Source organism: Nothoprocta perdicaria, unplaced genomic scaffold (assembly GCF_003342845.1).
Source record: "Nothoprocta perdicaria isolate Ctin4 unplaced genomic scaffold, notPer1 scaffold_156, whole genome shotgun sequence".
In the NCBI taxonomy this organism is placed as follows: Eukaryota; Metazoa; Chordata; class Aves; order Tinamiformes; family Tinamidae; genus Nothoprocta; species Nothoprocta perdicaria.
The window spans coordinates 1,016,416-1,037,015 of record NW_020454716.1 but is presented as its reverse complement, the minus strand read 5'-3'; the positions used below and the strand labels follow the sequence as shown (position 1 = coordinate 1,037,015).

Here is a 20,600-nt window from a genome sequence, read left to right as displayed (position 1 = left end):
CTATTTTGCAGAAATACTGACTATAAAAAACACCTCCAAAAACCTGCAACTACTGGAAGTTCACTGGGAACACATATGATGAGATCTACAACAAAAAGTCATTTTGCACTTTGAGACTTACAGAGTGAAATTCATAGATTTTGTAGCCAGCAGGGATCACTGTGACCTCAGGATGTCTTGTTTTCTTGTCAGGAAATATCAGGAAAGATTTGCTATTATTAACAGCAACTAAATCCAGACTTCTGGTTGCATTAACAGTTGGTCCCTTCTCTCCTGCCCATCCCATGTACTACTGTGACCCCAGTAGTACAGMGTGGAATTTAGAGAGAACACGGGTTGTTGTCTGCCACGCTGGGAATTCCCAAAGCTGCTGAGCATCCTCTGTCACACTTACTTATACCCAGGTGTTTTTTAATCCGAAAATCAGTATCGACTCTCTYGAGGCTCCCAAACATGTAAATATGTTCCCTTCCCCACTTGGCCTCCAAGAAGCATATTCACATTAGAATATCTGTTTAGAGTGAACCATTAAAGAAGTCTTTAGAGGTCTTCTAGATGAAGTTGCATATCCAACTAAACCGATAAATTTTTGCACTGCCAACAAAAGGGGGCCATCCTGCTCTTCCAATGACATATCCTCATCCTCCTTTGTCCTGGTGGTTATGCAACAGAGTGAGATGGATCCGGAATCTCATTTTGGCTCCTTCCTGGTCTTCTCACATTTTTTAAACAGTATCAGTTTACTTTGCAGCCACTTGAGCCTTTAGCCCAGACAACAATCTCCTCAAACTCTTGAGTGTTTAACATTGGTCAACATAATTCATTGAAGCATCTGCTTGCTCACTTGAATTACACTTTCTTATTAATTGACTCTCCTTGCTCTAAAAATATAAATGTATCTATATATATTTTCTTTAATGYGACACCTTAATTTCCCCTCTGTTGTTCTATTGTTCCAATCTCTTGGCCAAAGAGATTAACAAAGGACTGTTTMAAATAAATGATTCAACTTGCAGCTGACCTTGTTCAGTTCTTTGTTCAGGGCAGAGCTATTCAATTGCTGATGGCTCTATTCAGCTTTACTTATCCAAGCCTGTCTAGTGTAACCCAGCTTCAACTGGGTAATGGAAATCACAATAACTCTATGTACCACATAAGCAAAATTTTAATACATTAAAAAGAATATAATCCACAGTTTAAGAACCTATATAAGCTTGATGAAAAAAAAAAAGAAAAAAAAAAAGACTTCCTGATGGAGAATCTACTATATTCCCGAACAAATTATTCCAGTCTCCAACCAATTTTTCTGCAAAAAGTGCATCTTTTTTCCAACACACTTTTCCTCCCCARAAGTGCTTAGAAAATGTTATGGGGTCAGCTTTTAACTTGCTTCCATGCTAAATTGAATAATGTTCTTTAATCTTGTACTATAAAGCAGATTCCTGGCCTTGAATCAATGCAGTTCTTTCTGCATCCTTTCTTATTTACCAATACCTATTCCAAATGCGGAATAATAAAATGGGACCCTGAGCTGCAGCCTGGCCGTTGCTGTGCAAAGTTAAGACCAACTACTTTTTTACTCAGTATCCCTCCATTTACACAGTAAAGATCACGCTTGCTTTCTTAGGCTACTACCTCATTAGGCTACACCCACCTCATTGTAACACAATTTTCATGTCCTTTTAGCTTTCCAAAATATTTTCCCCATTTTCCCTTATGCAGAACATGTTACAGAACATGTTACAAAGAAAAAAAAAAAAAATAAAAAACCTTCACTGCCTCAGTAATTTAAAGATTAACTCTACTAAAACAAAGGGGAAAAATAGAAGACAGAAATCTGCTCTTCTTTCCCAAATCACCATTCTCCAAAGTGCTTCACACTTAAAGCAAATTCATACATGTTTGAATTAAAAAGTAAATAAAACTCAGTATAAAAAAAAAAAAAGAAGTGGATCAACTGCTTCTGCAATGTTCTATAAAGAAGAGTGAGCTAYGGGAGCAAAACAATTCATATGATTGTAAAGGAGAATTTAAACTAAAGTATACAAGTTACAGAATCTTTTTAGATTAACACTAAATATTCAACTGAGTTATGTAAAAGGAGAGCTACTRTCAAGGAAGAATTGGTACAGAAGGAAACTTTTTATCTTTTACAACGAATTCTGTTGAACTTTTTTCATGGTTTGAGACGGTAATATTCAGTTAGTCCTTTAGATTACTTCTGCCTGATTGGCTTTAAAAAATTAAAAATGAACTTTGTATATTATTAAGACAATTTTTACCATGTGGATTGACCATATAATAGTGTTTGAGAAGAGCAAAGGGAAAAGCAGCAGTGTTCCAAGTTGTAAAATAGCTAATCTATTTGAAAAAAAAGTCAAAACAGTTCCTAATCTTTTGACATACCCCAGCTAGAAAAATGAAACTTAACATGTAGGAATAGCATGACAAATGCATAAGAGTAATTCCTGTCAGAGATGACAAGGACTAAGATGATCCCCCCCCAGTTCTTTTTCCATATTGAACAATTATCAGATAACATTTTACTATCACAGTAACATTAGCCTGCATATTAAAATTCATTCTATGCTATTTTTTCTGAAATACCCATGCAAGTCTATACGAATATCTAGGAAGGGATTGCATTATTATTTTTAAAAGAAAACATACTCAACTTGTATAAGTCATTTAATTCTTTCAAGAACAGATTACTATCTAGTTTTGCTCAACCCAGATTTCATAAATATCAAAATTTCAAGTTGCTAATACACCTTTATTAAAAGACTCAAGTAGAGACAATTTAAGCAATTTAAGTAACAAGAAAGATAAAAGTAGGTATTTAACCTTTTTTTTTCCTGCCATGACAGGAAGAGGCACAGTTTACTAAATTTTTATTGTAYGTAGTACCTTTAAATACACTTGTAAATACTCAAACAATATAGTTTTCAGACCTTTGGGCAAATTTCTGTAATTGATATTGACATCCTGAAACAATTACTTGTATGAATATTTTGGATATATAATTTTAAAACTACCTCTGTAAAATGCCCATATGTACACTTTATTGCATACAGTATGTAAGAGAATTTTGTTTATAATATAGAAACTTTATGCATCTTTATGCATTTATTAAGAAGTTCTCGCATTGATTTTAGAATTTCTATGAAAATATATTAAAAGTGTGATTTTGCCAGCCTTCTTTTTTTTCTAAGTTAAGAATTTCAGACTTTGTACCTAGAATAGAACAGGCAACAAAGGAAAAATTTAAGCAAAAATAAAYAAACTTTTAGAAAAGTAAAACACATACAAAAAATCCTCAGCAAGAGAGACTGTCTTTCAAATTTACTCCTAATTATGGATCCTGTGAAGATTCATACTGAAGTTAAACTGGAGAGAGTAACACAGACCAATTGTCTGCAGTGATCATGGCATTTTACACAGCTAGAGCGTAACAGTCTAAGTGTGAATGGTTAGCCAGTAAGGATCCTTTCATAGCTGAGTATTTTATCTCTCTAGAACCTCAAAATTCAAAGTGGTGGCATTCATTAATTAGAACAGAACTGATCATGTCAAGATATTTTATGCATTCAGCCTTGGAATGATTTTTCCTTAGCAGACACTAATTAAAAAAAAAAATCTGTAGGGAACTGAAAGGAATTGTTATTTGTACTTTTGCCAGCAAGGGCCCATATTACAGGAAATGAAAATCTGTGTAAAATAGATCATTAGAAACAAGATTCAAGCTTGGGAATGAAAATATATGGGTTTTTTTAAGCCATGTGGGCATAAGTGCTGCAAAACACTTGGTTTACAGCCTATAATAGCAAATGCAAGGTTCATAAAACTGCCTATAACTAAATTTCCCAGCACTTCTCAGTTGAAAGCAGTATTTTAGTTGCTAACTTTGCCAAGTGCAAGTACAACTTCAGTTGGAGTTTTCAATGCCAGGTTTCTGTTTCAGCATGGTGATTTTTAGAAAATATATAACCATTTATTTCTGAAAGCAAGTTTTGGGAAAATTTCATGTTTTAAATAAATATGCAAACAAACATCACCACAACAAAAAACCTAGAATTTCCAAAGGGAAGTCTTCGAGCACCTTGAAGCTTTGAAGAAATGACCTAAAATATAAATGTTGTTTTAGTGTGTAAACGCACTGCTACTTGGCAGTTAATTACACCCAAACACTAGTTTGTGGCTTGGTGCTTATATTTCAGTAATTAATTCCCTCACATTCCATGTGCACTGGGTACGTAGAGTGTCATATTGAGGAGACTCTTCTCTGCTACTGAAGCTTTTGATATGCGCTGATGATCAAAGATTTTGAGAAAGAGTGATGAGATTCACCTCCACAAATGAAGSCGCATATGAATGATCAAAACCTGATTTAACCCCTGAGCCTTGGAAGAAASTACTCTTCTACACAGCTTACCCCTTACCTGTTTTCACTGTCTTCTAAAGTAAATGTTTCTAGACTTTAACAGATTATTAGGATAAAAGATCAGGTTATTATTAGCCACAATCCCACTTTGCCCAGCTGGATTCATTTATTAAGTTTCCCTACATTAGACATTCATAGGAAGTCATCTACTTGAACCTCCTGCTCAAAGCAAGGTTGCCKATGGGATTTGAACAGTTTGCTCAGGGCTTCATCCACTTGGATCTTGAAATATTTCCACACTTTCCACATAACTAAAAAAAACCTGAAATGAATGGGCTCTGCCTATAACAGGCTTGAAGATTTACAAGAAAAATTTAAGAAAGTATGAGAGGCAAACACCATAAGGAATGACATCTGAAACCTCAGACACTCCTTAGAACAGTTTACTTTTCCCTATCTGGAAGGAGCTATGGGACTGGCCATAATTATCAGAATTCATCAGAGCAGTTATTAAAACATTTCCGTATAACCTAGGAATCACATAATAATATAAATATTAATAAAAAATACCAAGTCTTACTTTTGTATTAAGCAGAGAGTTAAAAAGATTTTATTTCTATTATTATTGCACCACATGTTAACCAAATATGTATCAGTGCTAATAAATAAAGAGGCAATATCCTAAAAGTCTCACCTCTCACCTCTAAATTGTTTTTCCACATCATCTAATTTAGCTAGTTTTCTATCCATTACTAGCTTATATGGGCTATAGTTGTTAATATTTTTGCTTGACAACCTACATTTATCAATGAAGGCTGAGACCTTAATAAATTTATTTAGTGTTCAGAGTAGGAACAGTCAGTTGTCCTCTTTTAGATCAAATAAAGATTSAATAGATTGCACTCTCAAATGTGTCTTCCCTGCATTTATTCTAATGCATTTATGAAACTGCCACTTCAATACCCAAATTGCAGGCTTAAAAAAAAAAAAAAAATAACAACCCAGTAAGCATGCCCAACAAAATAAATTGGTCAATAATATCTATTACAGATTCAAAAGAGCTGGCAACTGTCCATGTAAAAATACCCATGTAGAAATTGCATTCAAAAATTCCTACCAGTATTTATCATGAATTTAGAGGAAAATGCTAGCATATTCCCATTTATTTTGAATTCTGCTGTATACCTACTCAATTTTGACAAATAAGTGAAAAAGTCTCAAATATATAAGAAAGAAATGATAAAACCATACTAAGTTTACAATTGCATTAATAAATCTTCAAAATGTCAATTGTAAAGTTTCCATTGAAATAGATGTTCTGTTTACTTTGGGACAACAACCATCTGAACTGATCTTTCTGAACATGGATGCCCTTCAGTAAGTGTTCAAGTAGTGCCAAAATGGATCRCTTAGTGATCTACAAATAAAAAGATATTTAACGTTATCATTGCTTTTACATCTTCAACAATTCATCCTGAGCTTGAAATTCAGATCACTAATTTCTATTTAAAAATCATTTCAATATTGCACAATTTTGATGGTGCCTGAATGCCTACTGGATACTATTCTCTTTGCATTTCTTTTGCTTTTTAATTTCAAGCATGCTTCGGTATATCAATGTTTATCATCTATAGCCTCTATTTACTACTCTCCTTATCCTCCCACAAAAATTGGATTCATATCTGTCACACAGCAGAGTCTGACAGACTGCTGAAAGATCACACTTGAAAACTGAAACAGCTTTTGCATTAAGAATCTCTTCCGCAGSAGTACAGTTTTCTTAATAGGATATCAGTTCTGTCATATAACGTATAAAAAGATTTTAAAGCAGATAATTTAAATAGAATATAAAGAATATAATAATAAAATTATGTATACACTTCCAGGCATTGTTGTTATGCTCCACATAAAATTAAAGAAAGAGGTATCAAAATAGTTCTACATGAGAGAAMCTGCATAAACCAAAGAAAAACTGCTTGGGCTATTGGTCTTACCTGACCAGTGTCCAGTGGTGGTACCTGATCTGTCAGTGCACGTCTCGCTGACAGGCCTAAAGACAGTTTCCCAGCCCCCGGTAGCATAGCGCCAGTTCTGAGACTCCAAAATGAGTGTTCGCTGGGTGCCGTACGCGATCATGAAGCAGTAGACGACATGGTGAAGCTGACAGCCATAGCCACAGCCTTTGTTGATATTACACACGAGTTTCTTAGCTTTGCTGCAGTCCTTAGGGTTCTGTGGGCATGGATGAAAAGGCGAAGTTGAGGAGAAGAGATACACAAAGGCATATTTTTTTTGTGGAAATACTGACAAAATGTCATGAATCACACAAGTCAGCCTGCTGTAATGCATCTCCTATTAAAATGAATGAGCAAGCTTCAGCTCAATGAAAATTTTATGTTAATACTTCACAGTGAACATGAACAGCTATTGAACATACTTCACTAACCTAATGTAAAATAAAATACCTTCCAGATTTAAAATTACTTCCTCATTTATAAATCTGTCAGAATAAGCTAACATTTGGACTCAGGGCTCACATTTAATTAATAAAGTTCTCAGTGCTGGAATGCTCTTTCTTGAATTTTCCAAGTTTGTTAGTTCTCTTTCAATGAACTTGACTTCTCCAGAAAAAAAAAATGCTGCCTGTTTACATAATAAAACAGACACTTCCCAATACAGCCCAATACAACAATCCAATATATTATTTAACAAAGGAGAAAAATATGTTTAGAATGGAAATACTAATTATACTGAAAGTTAATAAAATATTAAAATAATTTTAGGTATGTGAACAAGACAACAACATAACCCCCACAAGTTTTTGTTTCCATAAAATCCAATAATTCGGTGTGCACATTCATATGTGCATTCCTCCAGACATCACATTTGCATTACCAAAAAACTTTTTTAAAAGAAAATCTAGTAAGACTAGTTAGTTTTGGGTTAGGCTGAACCTTCCAGTGTCAAATGATCACCTTCTAGAAAACCAAGATGTCCCCTTTAGGTGATCTTAAAGATAATTAAGATATTTTGAGTTTTAACAATAGCTGCAAAATTTAAATGTGTGCATTTATGTAAAAGAATATAGAACAGTTCAGATCTGAAAGAAAACGATCTGTGCAAGTTCAGGATTTGAATACCACTCTTTCATTTTAAGGAAAAAAAAATCTGTTTCAGAGTCTAACGAGCTATGAAAAAAAWTTAATCCTAATTTTTTGTTCCTTAAATTTGCATTCTTCCTATCATAAATCTAACTTTGAGACTATAACAAACTGTCCTTCTAGAGCCTTTCAGCAGAGGAAGGGTTTTTCAATATTGCATATAAGCTCCTAGAGAAAGAATTTCTTGGCAAAAAGAAATCTTCCCTATCTAAATCTACATATTTACATCATGCCTCAAAGTGCAATGATAACAGGTGCAAATAAAACCTTTTTCTGATYATAAGTGCCACAAATCTCTAAAAGCACTTTCCCCTAAGGTTTACAGAGGACATTAAATTTACCTTAATTGCTTAGCGAACTGAAAATGCAACCTAATAGGCAATGTTTCAGTAAGCCAAAAAGCAGAAACTCACTGTATTTCAATTCATAAATTGGATTTGTTCATCTTATCTGCAAAAATTTCCATACTTACAAAATTAATGCTTGATTTAACAAAACACATGTCTACGTTATCTTGCCGGTGGTCCGGATGGCCTCACATACTGACTCACCATGAAGTTTTACCACCTTCTATATACTAACTTTATAATACACTAATGAAATTAATTCAGTCATCACAAGTACCAGATTAGTATACTAAATACTCGAGACTGATTTAATAGAGTTACTTTATTTCCTGTGATTCTAAAAACAAAAAATACATTTTTCTTTCGTCACCTCCGTTGCAAATATACTTACAAATATATTTGTTCAAAGATCATTTTATTTTAAATATCATTCTAAGTCATTCTTTTGTTATGTACATACTTATTTTGTATGTAATGCCTAGAGGAGATGGGGCTTTCTTTGTATTGTTATGTTGCTATTTTTTAACTGAAATATCTAGGCTAAGAAGAATTAGGTAACTTCTTTCTGCCTTTTGGAAAGTTATCATAAATGGCAAGGGAGAACAGATAGAGTCACACACAAAAACAGAAGAAAACATTTATCTTGTATTACTTTATCTGTTTTATTTTTGAAAAATACATCTAAGTGTTTTAAGTGCTCCTTATAAAATTTCATGTTTTATACAGGATTCTGTATAAACTCTCAGGAGATTTTTAATATTATTGTGTGACATGTTAGACAATAAACCTAAGGTCTATTTTGCCCAGAAGTAAACATTAGCAAAACATATTTGTCAAAATATAGGGCATACAATCTGTCACTCGGTATCAGTAGGTGACAGACTAGACACACACTGTGTTTTATTTCACTGCTTAGAAAGTATATTATCAACTTGCAAGATACTTTTGTTCAGATGTAAAAAAATCTTTCCTGTTTTTTGGGGTTTTTTTTTGTTTGTTTTTAACACAAAGGGAATAAAAAGGAACCTCAGACGTCAGAAGGACCATAAAGAATGTTATCCAGACTGACTTCCTCTTTCACATATCAAAGATTCTTCTGAAAGTAATTTTTGGTAAGTATTTAAAAAGGGATAATCTCTGATTTTTTTTTAATATTGATAGTTATTGTTTTATATAGTCTTTCTACTTTCAAATGGCTGTTTCCTCTTGAAAATGAAAAAGTTTGAAAGCTGTAAAAAAGGAACAACTGATCTTTGAATAAAATTATTTACAAGCTCTTTCGAGTTGCCTGTAGTTTACCAAAGAAATACTGACAACATAAATCTTCACAAACACTAACGAAACTGAAACAGATTCCATGATATTGTGACCAACTGTTCAAAATATTTCTGCCTTGTTAAATTTAACATTAAACTTAATTCTTCAAGAACGGCACAGCAGTAGAGACTTGTCTTCAAGTATCTCTTCTTTAGAGGATAACAGACTGTCATTTCCTACTCACTTTCTCAAGGGTGCTCAAGATTTTATAGACCTCTATGTATTATACCCCCTTCTCAGTTCAGTCTTGATCTACTTTGACTTTGTTCTCACAGATACCAGGTTCATGTATTTCATCATCCACTTACTTTCCTCTTAACCATTCTTGCTTTGTGATATTCTTTCTGACACTTTGGGACTAGAACTGCACACCATATGTTTGATGCAGAGGCACCATGGATTTGTACAGCAGCCCACTGCTGTAACTTTCAATTTAACTGTTTGAATATTGCTGAGTGCCAAAATGGTGCTTTCATAGAATTATCTGCAGAAACTACAAGATCTTGTTACTCAATACTATTAGTCAACTGCATGTGTGTAAATGTGTTAAGGACTAGCTTTCCTCATGTACATCTCTAGAAATTCAGTGCACATGACTGTAATCTACAGTTGTATTATTCAGCCAGAGATAACATTAGTGGAGTACAAGCTAATATTTTGAGATTCATCTGCAACTGTCTCAGTTGTTAAGCAGAAAGTTTACAGAATTTAATACAGCTGGTATTAAAACCAGATATGCTGAAATAAATAGCCTGGAATACAATATTTTTTACCTTACTTTTCTAAATCTAATTTAAACAGAAAAGTAAGGAGACTGAAATTCTAGAGAGAATATTATAGAATGGTTCTATTTTGTTAAAAAAAAAAAAAAAGTTTGTAGGGAAATGGAGGGAAAATATAAACTTGATATTTATCTTTCCCCTTTGCAAGCTGCAATATTTTCCATGATACAGTGAGCAAGAATGTCAATAACAGACTATTTGCTAGTCACAGAATTCTACATAAATCTACTAAATAGGTCTAACGCTCTCTAACAAATTATTTCTACTATGAGTTCATTTCCATTTCTTATTCCTACTGGGTGATCAAGTACTCTCGAGTAAAAGGAAAACGTAGTCCACTAAGAAGCTGGTAAGCCACTGAAGGACAATGAAATGCCACATGCCATATTCTCTGAAGGGCTCCAAAACTATAGTTTACAGTATTTCAAATTCAGATTAATAGCAGACAGCAATAGCAAGTGCTAACTCAACACAAATTAAATAAAATCCAAATTGCCAGAAATATTATAATCTGAAATACACAAACATAGGCTACATCTATACTAGTAAATGAAACGCACTCAAGATGAACTCTATTGGCATAGAAGAACCTGCATCAATGCTATTAAAATCTCTTAACCTCTTAAAACAGGATGGCCACATACGGTGCTTTTATGAAAAGGACCTTGTGCTAAATCTCAAACAGAGCCAAAGAATTGTCTGGAAGAAAACCACTTGGCACAAGTGAAAAGCATGCCAGGATCGGTTCTCACAGCTTAAGAGCGTATTACGTTTCGGTGACTGGGAACATACCCTGTCATTGTTCGACTGGAACAAAGATACCATTAGGACAGTTTCCAGGTCCCCATCTTTTACTTGTACAATCGACATAATGGTCTCTCAGAATACCCTTCTTCAGGAGTCTTGGCTGAGATACTCACAAAGTTAGCAGGCTCAGAGGGGAAAGGTGTCAGAAGTGCTGCTTAATATATATTTTATTATAGCAGCAATGACTGTGCTGTTTGTTACTGATAAAAAGTTTAGAGCAATGCTTTCTCCTCCTGTGAATCAGGAGAAAGAGATCAGAGCAGAGCGGGCAGGCTGTCATTAACAAAACCATCCATTTCTACATTTCAGTACCTTATTGATTAATGTTACACAGAGTGCTGAAGACAGTGCTTCCCAATTTCTTTTTGGAAAACCCCARTTTTTGATGTGAATGATTCCAAACAAAGGACTGCTAGCTATCACAAATGGATCTCTCACAGTGCTCTATTCCCCCTTCTTTGTTCTGCCATTTGTAATCGGTTCTTTCTACATTAGCTCCACAAACATCTTTGGGGAATAAAGCAGATAAATTTTTCCAGTAGTCGGAAGAAATTTCTTCTTTTTTTTWAAATCTTCCTTAGACAGAAATAATTCATATTTGATCTTTTACCAGCATGAACGTGCAGTATGGAAAGGGAGACTTTTCAGTCTCTGCTACTAACTCCTGTAGCTCTCATCTACCCTACCCAGGAAACCAGCTCCACCGAGAACATCCCAGCCTGCAGATGGACTAGCTGCTTTATGCCACTTAAGCAAATATAAACAAATTCTGGGCAAAATTTTATACAGATATTGACAGTGGTCATACTTTGTAACAGTTATTACCCTAAAAAACATATTTTTGGATACTGAATCCAAATCCTGATACTTAGTAAGCAGTTACAGAAGATGGCCTAATACATGTCTCCAAACATACTCAAAAGTTAAATCTTAATTACGTCTTCTCACAATAAGGTAACAGTCCCTTTTCTAAGCCTTTTCAAAAYGTCTTTTTTTAAAAATATGGGCCTGCCATCTGCTAACTATTTTCTCSTGTATTCTTTTGTTTTACTTTAGGCCCTTTTTATTTTTCAAAAAGATCAACTTTTTTAAATGCTTAGCCTCATCCATATGCTTGATTTTTTGTTTTTGTTTTTAATTTTACAGAGAAGAAATCAAATCACTCATCCAACACTGTGTAATTAATTCAGCAATCTGCCAAAAATGCAAAAAGAACTGGAAACTACAGATGAGCTTATAATATCAAACAGTAAATATCGTTCGATATCCAGTGAAATAAATTGCTTTAAAAAAAAAAAAGTGATGTGCCAAGAAGGTGTGCAACCTAAAAACCAAAAAGAAATTCACTGACCACCCAAGGAATAAAATGCTGGATTTACAGATATAATCACATTTAAATTTAAATCTACCAAAGAATTCCAATTCGTAATCTCAAACTACCAAGATATATGGTCACATATGGTCATGAAATAAAATGAAATATACTTTATTATATATGAAATTACATATATACATATATGAAATATGTGAATATATGAAATTGCATACATATGTATGTAGTATGAAATCAACATAGAACATAGCATCATAGAATCCTTAAAGGTTGGAAGGGACCTTTAAACATCATCTAGTTCAACCCCCCTAATTTATGATATGAAAATATATGTTATGAAAATAACATATGTTACATATAAAATTACAAACATTCCTGAGAGTCCACTGTAAGAATCCACTGCAAATACAACTAGCTCACTCTCTGGTTTTGGAAAGGGCTGGGAAGAAGAGTACTGGGCATGATTCCCAAACTACAGTGCTTGCCCCTGCGGCAAGAACAAGATGTCTGGGACTTTGCAACAAATTTTCTGTTCTTTTCAGACTAAACTTGAAGTTGACCAAATACAGAAAACTTCCTTGATCAAAAAAACCCACATATACATATAGATATATATGTCTTGATAATCATGCCTTTACCATTTCAAGACATGACTGTTAAAAAGAGCTATGCTTATCTCTACATCTTAASTTTGCTCAGAAAGAGGCATAGATGACATTTTACTTGTTGAATAAGTGAATTACATATATTTTCAGGATTATATAGATTTACAGTAAATGCTAAAAGGCTTTCAGAAAACCGCTTGAGGAAGCTGGCTGCCACAGAAAGCTGCAATGCTCCAGGGCGTCTTCTCCCAGAATTGTGCCCTCAACCACAAAGTGCTCAAGTCTTTCAGTCAGTCCCCTTTTTTGAATACAACAATGTAAAGTACTGAYGAAGAATTTTCTAAGAGAATTTTTCTGCTTTAGAAATTACTTCAGTTTTGTTTCAAATTAGTTTGAATGTATCAGTTCCTAGAGCAAACTACAATTGCCATTTGTTTCCTGATTAAAGTAGAACAACTGGGAAAAGGTATAATGCTTAGATTTGAATTACTGGAGGATACAAGCTTATATTTTTCAAGATTGCCAGCTGTAAAGGGCACATCTCTTTGAACATATGATGGCAAAGTGCCCAGAGCACTGAATTACAAACCTTCTTAAATAAACAAACAAAAGAAACTGCTGTCATTTACTTAGTCTACCTGACTTTTAGAGTATACAGTACCATAGGACTCTCCTCTAAGTTTAAATACTCAGTTTCTCTCGCACTGTCTTCTATGGTTTGATGATAAACATTTCTGAAATTAAGGTCTTCTGCTTAAATAAAAGCTCCTAGCTTTTTAAGCATTGCCTCTTACTACAGGGAGCTAGCTAAAGCTTGCCTCATTAAATCACATTTATGGTAATGCCATCCAAATGAAGCAGCAGTYGTCACTACTCACTAAATGATTTCCCTAGATGTCCCAAAATAATGCAGCTGTCACTACTCAACATATCCCAGTAAAACTATACTGCACTATTACTCTTTACCAAAAATAATTTTATTAATATGTTCCACATTGTTCCTGCTGGAATTAAATGTGCGTGGGAGGAAGGAAGGAAGTTTTTTTGCTTTGTATACGGTTTTACTAGCAATAGAGGTGCATAGCTGTAGTTTCAGGCCATATATTGCTTTATGCTACCAGTTAGCATTATATTGTTCAAAATGACATCCACACACATATATCTTTAAGCATAATTACTGGAGAACAGGTCAACTTCTCTTCAAGACACATCGTCACAGATACATTCCAATTTATGATGATTACTTGCAACAGCCATGAGGACAGGAGACATTTCAGTCTTTACACTAATCATACAGGAGCCCCAAAAGCCTATGTGCAGCTCTGGGCACAGACAGATGGGAAGAATTTGCACTCTTCCATTTCTTGCACGGAGAGGAGCAAGAAAACAAGAGAAAGATGACAGTAATTGGTACATTTGAATGTCCCATCTCAAAGACTGTAACTACTCATTAAAAACAACCTTCCTTAGCCTTGAAGAGTAGGCTATGTCTCCAATCCAGCTTTGGGTGATTCGAAGATGCACATATTCAACTACCATGCCTCAGGGCATGAGTCAGTTATATGAACAATGACAGCAGTATAGACCTTGATGTAAATAATCATTCATAAACATATTTAGGAACTAAATCATCCTCTCCTCCTAAGATGGTATTAAGATGGCTCAACACACATTTCTATTTCATATTTTAGTATAACATCAACTGAGCATCTACAGACCAAGTACTTTAAATTCTGAACTGACAGAAAGATATAGAATAAACAGGATAGTAATATCTGATCATAAATACCCAATTAACTTTTGCAATATGTTGCTGATGTTAAAGTCAGGAATTTGCTGATATTTTGGAGCAACTAAATAGTTACATTGCTGAACAAGTCAATATTTATCAAAGCCAAACCTACAGATTTTGGAAAACATGTATCATCATTTCTTGATTTAAACCTCAAGAAAAAGGAAACATATGTCCCTTCAGTATAGTTTCTAGATCTTTCCATATGAAAGAACTGACTTATGTATTCAACGAAAATTGGATCTGACACACAGTAGCAATACAACTTGCCCAATTTTCATYGCCAGCATCTTTTACTTCACTACTGCTATACTGGCTTATATTTCAATGTTGTTTTTATATATTCATTAAATGAGAATAAATGACCTATATAGAATGGAAAGACCTTCGTTAAATTCAGTACGTGCCTAAGTAAATTTTAGGAGAAGCTAATTGGATTCCCAGCTCCTTTCTCAAGAAGTAAATTTATTTCACTCTTATTAGAAACAATGCAAGTGCTTGTTTAAAGCTTCAGTTTTGGGCTTTCATTCTTTAAAATTTCCATTTCTTTTGTATTTCATTTTATGTACCTGGAGATCTCAATCTCGAATTAASACCTTGAAGACTTTAAGACACAAAACAGAAAGATGATCACTCTCCTGAAAAGTATACATGCTTAGATAAGACAACAAATGGATGCAGTAGAGAGAGGGAAATACACGATACAGAAGATCATATTTATCAGCACGGAAAGTAGTTAGTAGTTACTGTGCAGCATTGTTAAGTAGTCACATCAAGAATGGAGGAATGAAAAACAGTTTTCAAGGAGGAATTGAAGGAGGACTACAATGTGATATCCTCCATGTTATTTTTTATTTACATACATTTTGTTTTCATGAGGATCTTTTTTAAATTTAACAAACAGGGAAGGGGTTCCAAAGATCAAGCATGAAGTGTGACATGATGAGTAACTGGCTGAGAGAGGCAGCTGCTTGAACAGGGAGGAAGAGTCAGGCAGSAGGGATGCTATACAGCAAGCAGCAGCGAGGTGCACGCATGTGAGGAAGAACAAGCTGAAAATATATACACACAACAGTCTACATCATATATCTTTTTCATCACTGTATAAAAAGCTGCACACATTCATGTATGAATGCAACTACTCAAATGTTCAGATAAAGTTTTGGTTTAAATTTTACACATACATGCAAACACCTTTATTATATTAAAGGTTTTCTGCACTCACCCATATGCACACATGTGAGATATCCTCCACACTGGGTGAAATACTTCAGGCCTGGATAACTTACTATACAACTATCGATCTTGCATACTCATATTTTTCAAAAGGACTATCATGTATGAAACATCATATGTATGCATGCATGCATTTTGATAGTCTAAAGATTAAAAAATAAAAAACATACAGGATACAAAATAGATGTCTAGATTTTAAAAATWCAGAACTCAAACAGCAAAGTACATCCCATAGAAATCACAAATCCAAATAAAATAATAATATAAAAATGTATTTTTACCTGTTTACAATTAAAACTGTAAATAGCTACTTTTTATCTATAATTATTCACTGAAAACTATCATTTAATTATTCTATTAAAAAGGCATRTTTTAGTGGTATACCATTTCCTCTGATCCCTTCTTACCTGAAGATAAGTTATCCTCCTCTGTACCAGATCTGTTAGATCTTTGGCCTCCTTTTCTCGCCAATCTCCTGCTCCATCTGTTTGACTGAGGTAGTACAAGTCGGTCATTATTGACCTGCAAACAACAATAGAAACTAGTCTTAACATTACTAAATTAGGGGGTTAGATGAAAGAAAAATGAAACAGATGTTTCCACTCAACTGGATCCACTAAAAAAAATGTTTAGTTTATATCAGTAATAGACAGGCATAACACTTCTATGCAGGCTTAACAGTAACACTARCTATATCACCTACTGTTGTTATATTAAACATTAAACTCAAATCCTTCAGCAGCAATAATGCTCATCCGATGTCAATCAGTACTGTCATATTTATGTTTTATTCTCATTCTACAGTAAATGGATTTTCTTTTACCACATTTAGGCTTTTAGGTTGAAATATCTTSCTCTGGTTGTATACAATAAACACTTAAAAATAAACACTTAAAAATATCATCAAGTAACTAGTTTTGAATCACTATTGAAGATGTGTAGTATTCAGAGTAAAACATAAACACTGTTTAGGGACTATTAAGAGTTAATTAATCAGTCGTTCTAATGCAATGGTGTGCAAACAAATAACTGAACAGATTTTTCTTGAAGCAGCATTTTCCAATTTATGGAAAGCATTACAGGCTTGAGGAAAAATAGAAATCAACCCATGAAACATTCAACTGTTACTGAGCTCTTTACTAAACGAAGTGTTGGACCTCAAAATATGTTGATATAGCCTTCAGCTGCTTGAGAATTAATTTTTTTCCATTATTAACTAGAATGTAGAAATGAATATCATAGACCAAAATCACTTGGCAGACTCACTACCTAGCATTGATTCTGAGCGACACCATTTCTTTAGCACCTTTAACCAATTAAAGAGTGCATGAAGGTTTATATGCAATCTAAAATTGGTAATTTTTACCTTAATTCAGCAGTTCACTTAAGAATATGCTCAAATTAATCCATATAAATAAACCCACCAAAATAGGCTTCTTAAATAATTTTAGGCCTGTCTTAAAAAAAAAGAAAAAAACCACCTTGTCACGCACCATAAGCAAAGCTATGACATGAATGCTGTCTTGAATGCATTACATCCATGCATGCCAGATGCATTCATTTGTTCTCTTTGACACCTAAGTTAAAAACCAGAGACATAATTTAACACTAAAACAGGAAAATAACAAATATTCTTATTTAATTTTAAATTTGAGATGTAATGGAATCCTTCCTAGCAGTTTTAAAAATGGCACACATCTCAGAATTCAATTGCAGATCACAGATCTTTGGAGAGGGCAAAAATCTCAGCATTGATGCATAACTTTCAGGCAGAGTAATTTTGAAAAGTTATAAAATAGTCATAGAGAACATATGATTGTTATACCATTAAGTAGGAAAAAAATTTTTGGCTTTCAAACAATACTGTTCACCTTTGCTCAGGAGGACTAAAGTGAATTATGGGTAGAAGTAAATTGGCAGATGAAGCATGTAGGAACTCAAGCTGGAACCCTGCCTAACATAAATACTGTTATCTACTATATCAAATTTTCACAAGATTAAAAAAACACAGGATAACTGAAAAGAAATCAAGACGGGCATCTGTTCTGTTTCAAGAGAACATCTGAGTTTAAGAGATGAAGAATAATATTCATATTCTTGAAGAAGAAAAAGAAAATGAAAAACTGGTAAAGATAACATATTGCAAATACACAATACAGGTTACAATTCTACAATAGATTGARCCAATTTAAATCAGTGCTGTTATATTCTTATTTCCTCTGTACAATCTCGTTAATATAACCAAGAAACAGTAACTAATGCATCAAACAATAAAGAATCCATTGTAATAAGTGGACTATTTGTATAACGGCAGGTTAACAAAGGAACTTGTCCATGCTTCTCTCCCAGAGCCTCAGAAACATTARGTCTATGTTGTCTCAAACAACCAAGCCTTTTATTTGACACAGCACACTTTCTTTACAGAGATGAAAAACATTAGCCACTTCCTTTAGATGGCCATCCTCTCATAAAATCTTGTTAATCCCTACGCAAACTTTGCCACATAATGAAGGCTGAAGCTTCAAACTGATCTGAGTACATACAGGTACCACTAGGCTTTCCGATCAAAATATTAGATTATAATAAATATATATGAAATATATAAATACAAGCATTTGTGTGTAAAATGTGTACACACAAATGTATTTATATATATACACACACACATGCAGATAGTGTGCGCATATATATTAGCATCACCAGGTACAATGTTATGTCAAGTAACAGACAAGTTTTCAGACATGATCAAGAAAAAAAAAAAAAAAAAAAAAAAAAATATTCAACAACTTGTTAAATCCCCTTCCTCCAAAAAGTATAGCAAAAGCCTAAGGAAAGCAAACAAACAAACAAAAAACACAGAAAAAAATCCTACTGTGATTCTCACAGTGAATTACCTCATTTGATTTACATTTAAATTTATGTTCCTTTTAGAAGAAGAGAGAGAAAGATGGATCATGAGGAGGGAGAAAGAGACGGCTCCCTCCCTTGGGAGCTCCTGGGCATCCTAAGGGAAAAGGACACTCCAGAGACAGCGAGCAGCACAGGCTGCAGCACACCCACACAAGGAGCTGGGAACTTGCCGCCCATGCGGGAAGGCAGAAAGATTACACTGAAAGGAACAGACAGGCAGGCCTCAAAGGTGAAAGRAAGAACCTCCGAGGGACCCAAACCAGTGAAGAAGAACACTCTGCAACACAAAAGCATTTTATTTCCTAAGCCAACATTTCTAGTACACGAAGAACACAGGCAGAATAATGTAGAAATATTTTTGTATCTGTTTTCTCTTGAACAATTGCTTTGAATTTCCATATTTATAAAAAAAGCCTACATTTTTTACTCCACGAAACCCACCTTATCAATCTAAACACTACCTTCATTTAACAAAAAAAAAAAAAAAAAAAAAGAGAGATTGAATACCTCTATTATTCCATATAAACTTATTACGCATTGTTTTCAGATTCCTACGGTGGGATTTATCTCAACTTTGTAGGCTCCGGTGTAGATTGAATTTAACCACATGAACTTCTTAAAAGATTCTGTGGAAAGAATTATGCATTTCTGCTATGGTCTTGTTCTCATCCTGAGATAGGAGCAGCAGCAAGGACAAAACTGGCAGAAATATAGTAACTCGTAAGTTGGGCTCAATGAATTAATATCCCCTGCTGATGAAAAAGGAAGGAAGGAAAGGAAGAAGAAAAGGATGCATCCAGGGAGTCACAAACATAAAAATAATCTTGTATCAAACACATGACACTACTCAAGATTGCACTGTAATAATTGGCAAGTGTGATCTAAGAGATAAAGACAGAGTAGTAACRTGCACAGAAATGATTTTGCCTCTTTATGGGGCATCTGTGAGTGATATTGGGCTACGTGCTCTGGTTCTGGCACTGATAATTAAAATGGCCTAACAAAAAACAATGGGAAGTTGAGTCCAAGAAATCCAAATAGAAATTACTTTATAGATAAGAACAAATATTTCTAAGTAGAAGTGACTACTGAAACAAACTGTCCAGAGAAGTGGAAGCTTCTTTATTGTTTGACTGTTCAAAAGCCGACCTCAAGTCTTTCAAAAAATTCTATGACAGTCAAACACAACTTTTACTTCCACCAAACATACTTTGTGAACTCAGCAGAAAGATGATTACATGAGGCATGATGGCCTATTTTATATAGGTAATAACTTTGCTCAGTTAAATGGTCCCTTCTCTACTTAAACTCCATCAGTCTGCATGAATGCAATTAAAGAATCTGAATATTAAATTACAAAATTAAATGGAACACTTTTTTCTCCACTCTAATAATTCTCAGTATTTTAAAACTTTTTTTTTTAATAGTGTTTATATGAGTTCCAATGAGTTTAAAATTTTTAGGAGGTTTTCCTTTTACAACAGCATTATTATCAACTATTCATGCATTACTACTCATGTTCATCCATAAAGATCTCTTAGCTTTGTTGGAAAGAGGTATGTAATTAGTATAGTACTTTTAGTTAATTCAACTATTTTCTTTTGACTGTTTGCACAGTAATAGCCATCGCAATCCTTTCGGGAACATTACACTGTAAATAAAGTAGACCTACAGAAAAATTTAACCGAGTTTGTAACATTATCTAGATTCATTCTGTCCTACATGTAGAAAACTAATACTGAATGTGTTAATTTAATACAAAAGGTGATTTAGCARTAGGAGGACTAGAAGATCAACATCAACTGAAAATGCAGTTCAAATAACTTTGAACAACAAAAAGGCGATACAATTAAAGGCAATTTGTATCTGAAGTAATTAAAGGTAATTTGTATCTGATGTATACTGCTTAGATTTAATTGGGAAGAGAAA

General features: G+C 33.9%; 1 protein-coding gene across 2 annotated transcripts in view; it reads right to left on the bottom strand.

Annotated features, from left to right (window-relative positions):
• FUT8 (fucosyltransferase 8) overlaps nt 1–20,600 on the bottom strand; it is a 69,534-nt gene that overhangs the window by 21,000 nt on the left and 27,934 nt on the right. For both annotated transcript variants that reach the window (XM_026035125.1, XM_026035126.1), the window contains 2 exons: nt 16,169–16,283; nt 6,376–6,613 (listed from right to left, as the gene is read on the bottom strand). In XM_026035125.1, the coding sequence (XP_025890910.1) occupies nt 6,376–6,613; nt 16,169–16,283 (353 nt within the window). The remainder of the gene's footprint in view (nt 1–6,375; nt 6,614–16,168; nt 16,284–20,600) is intronic.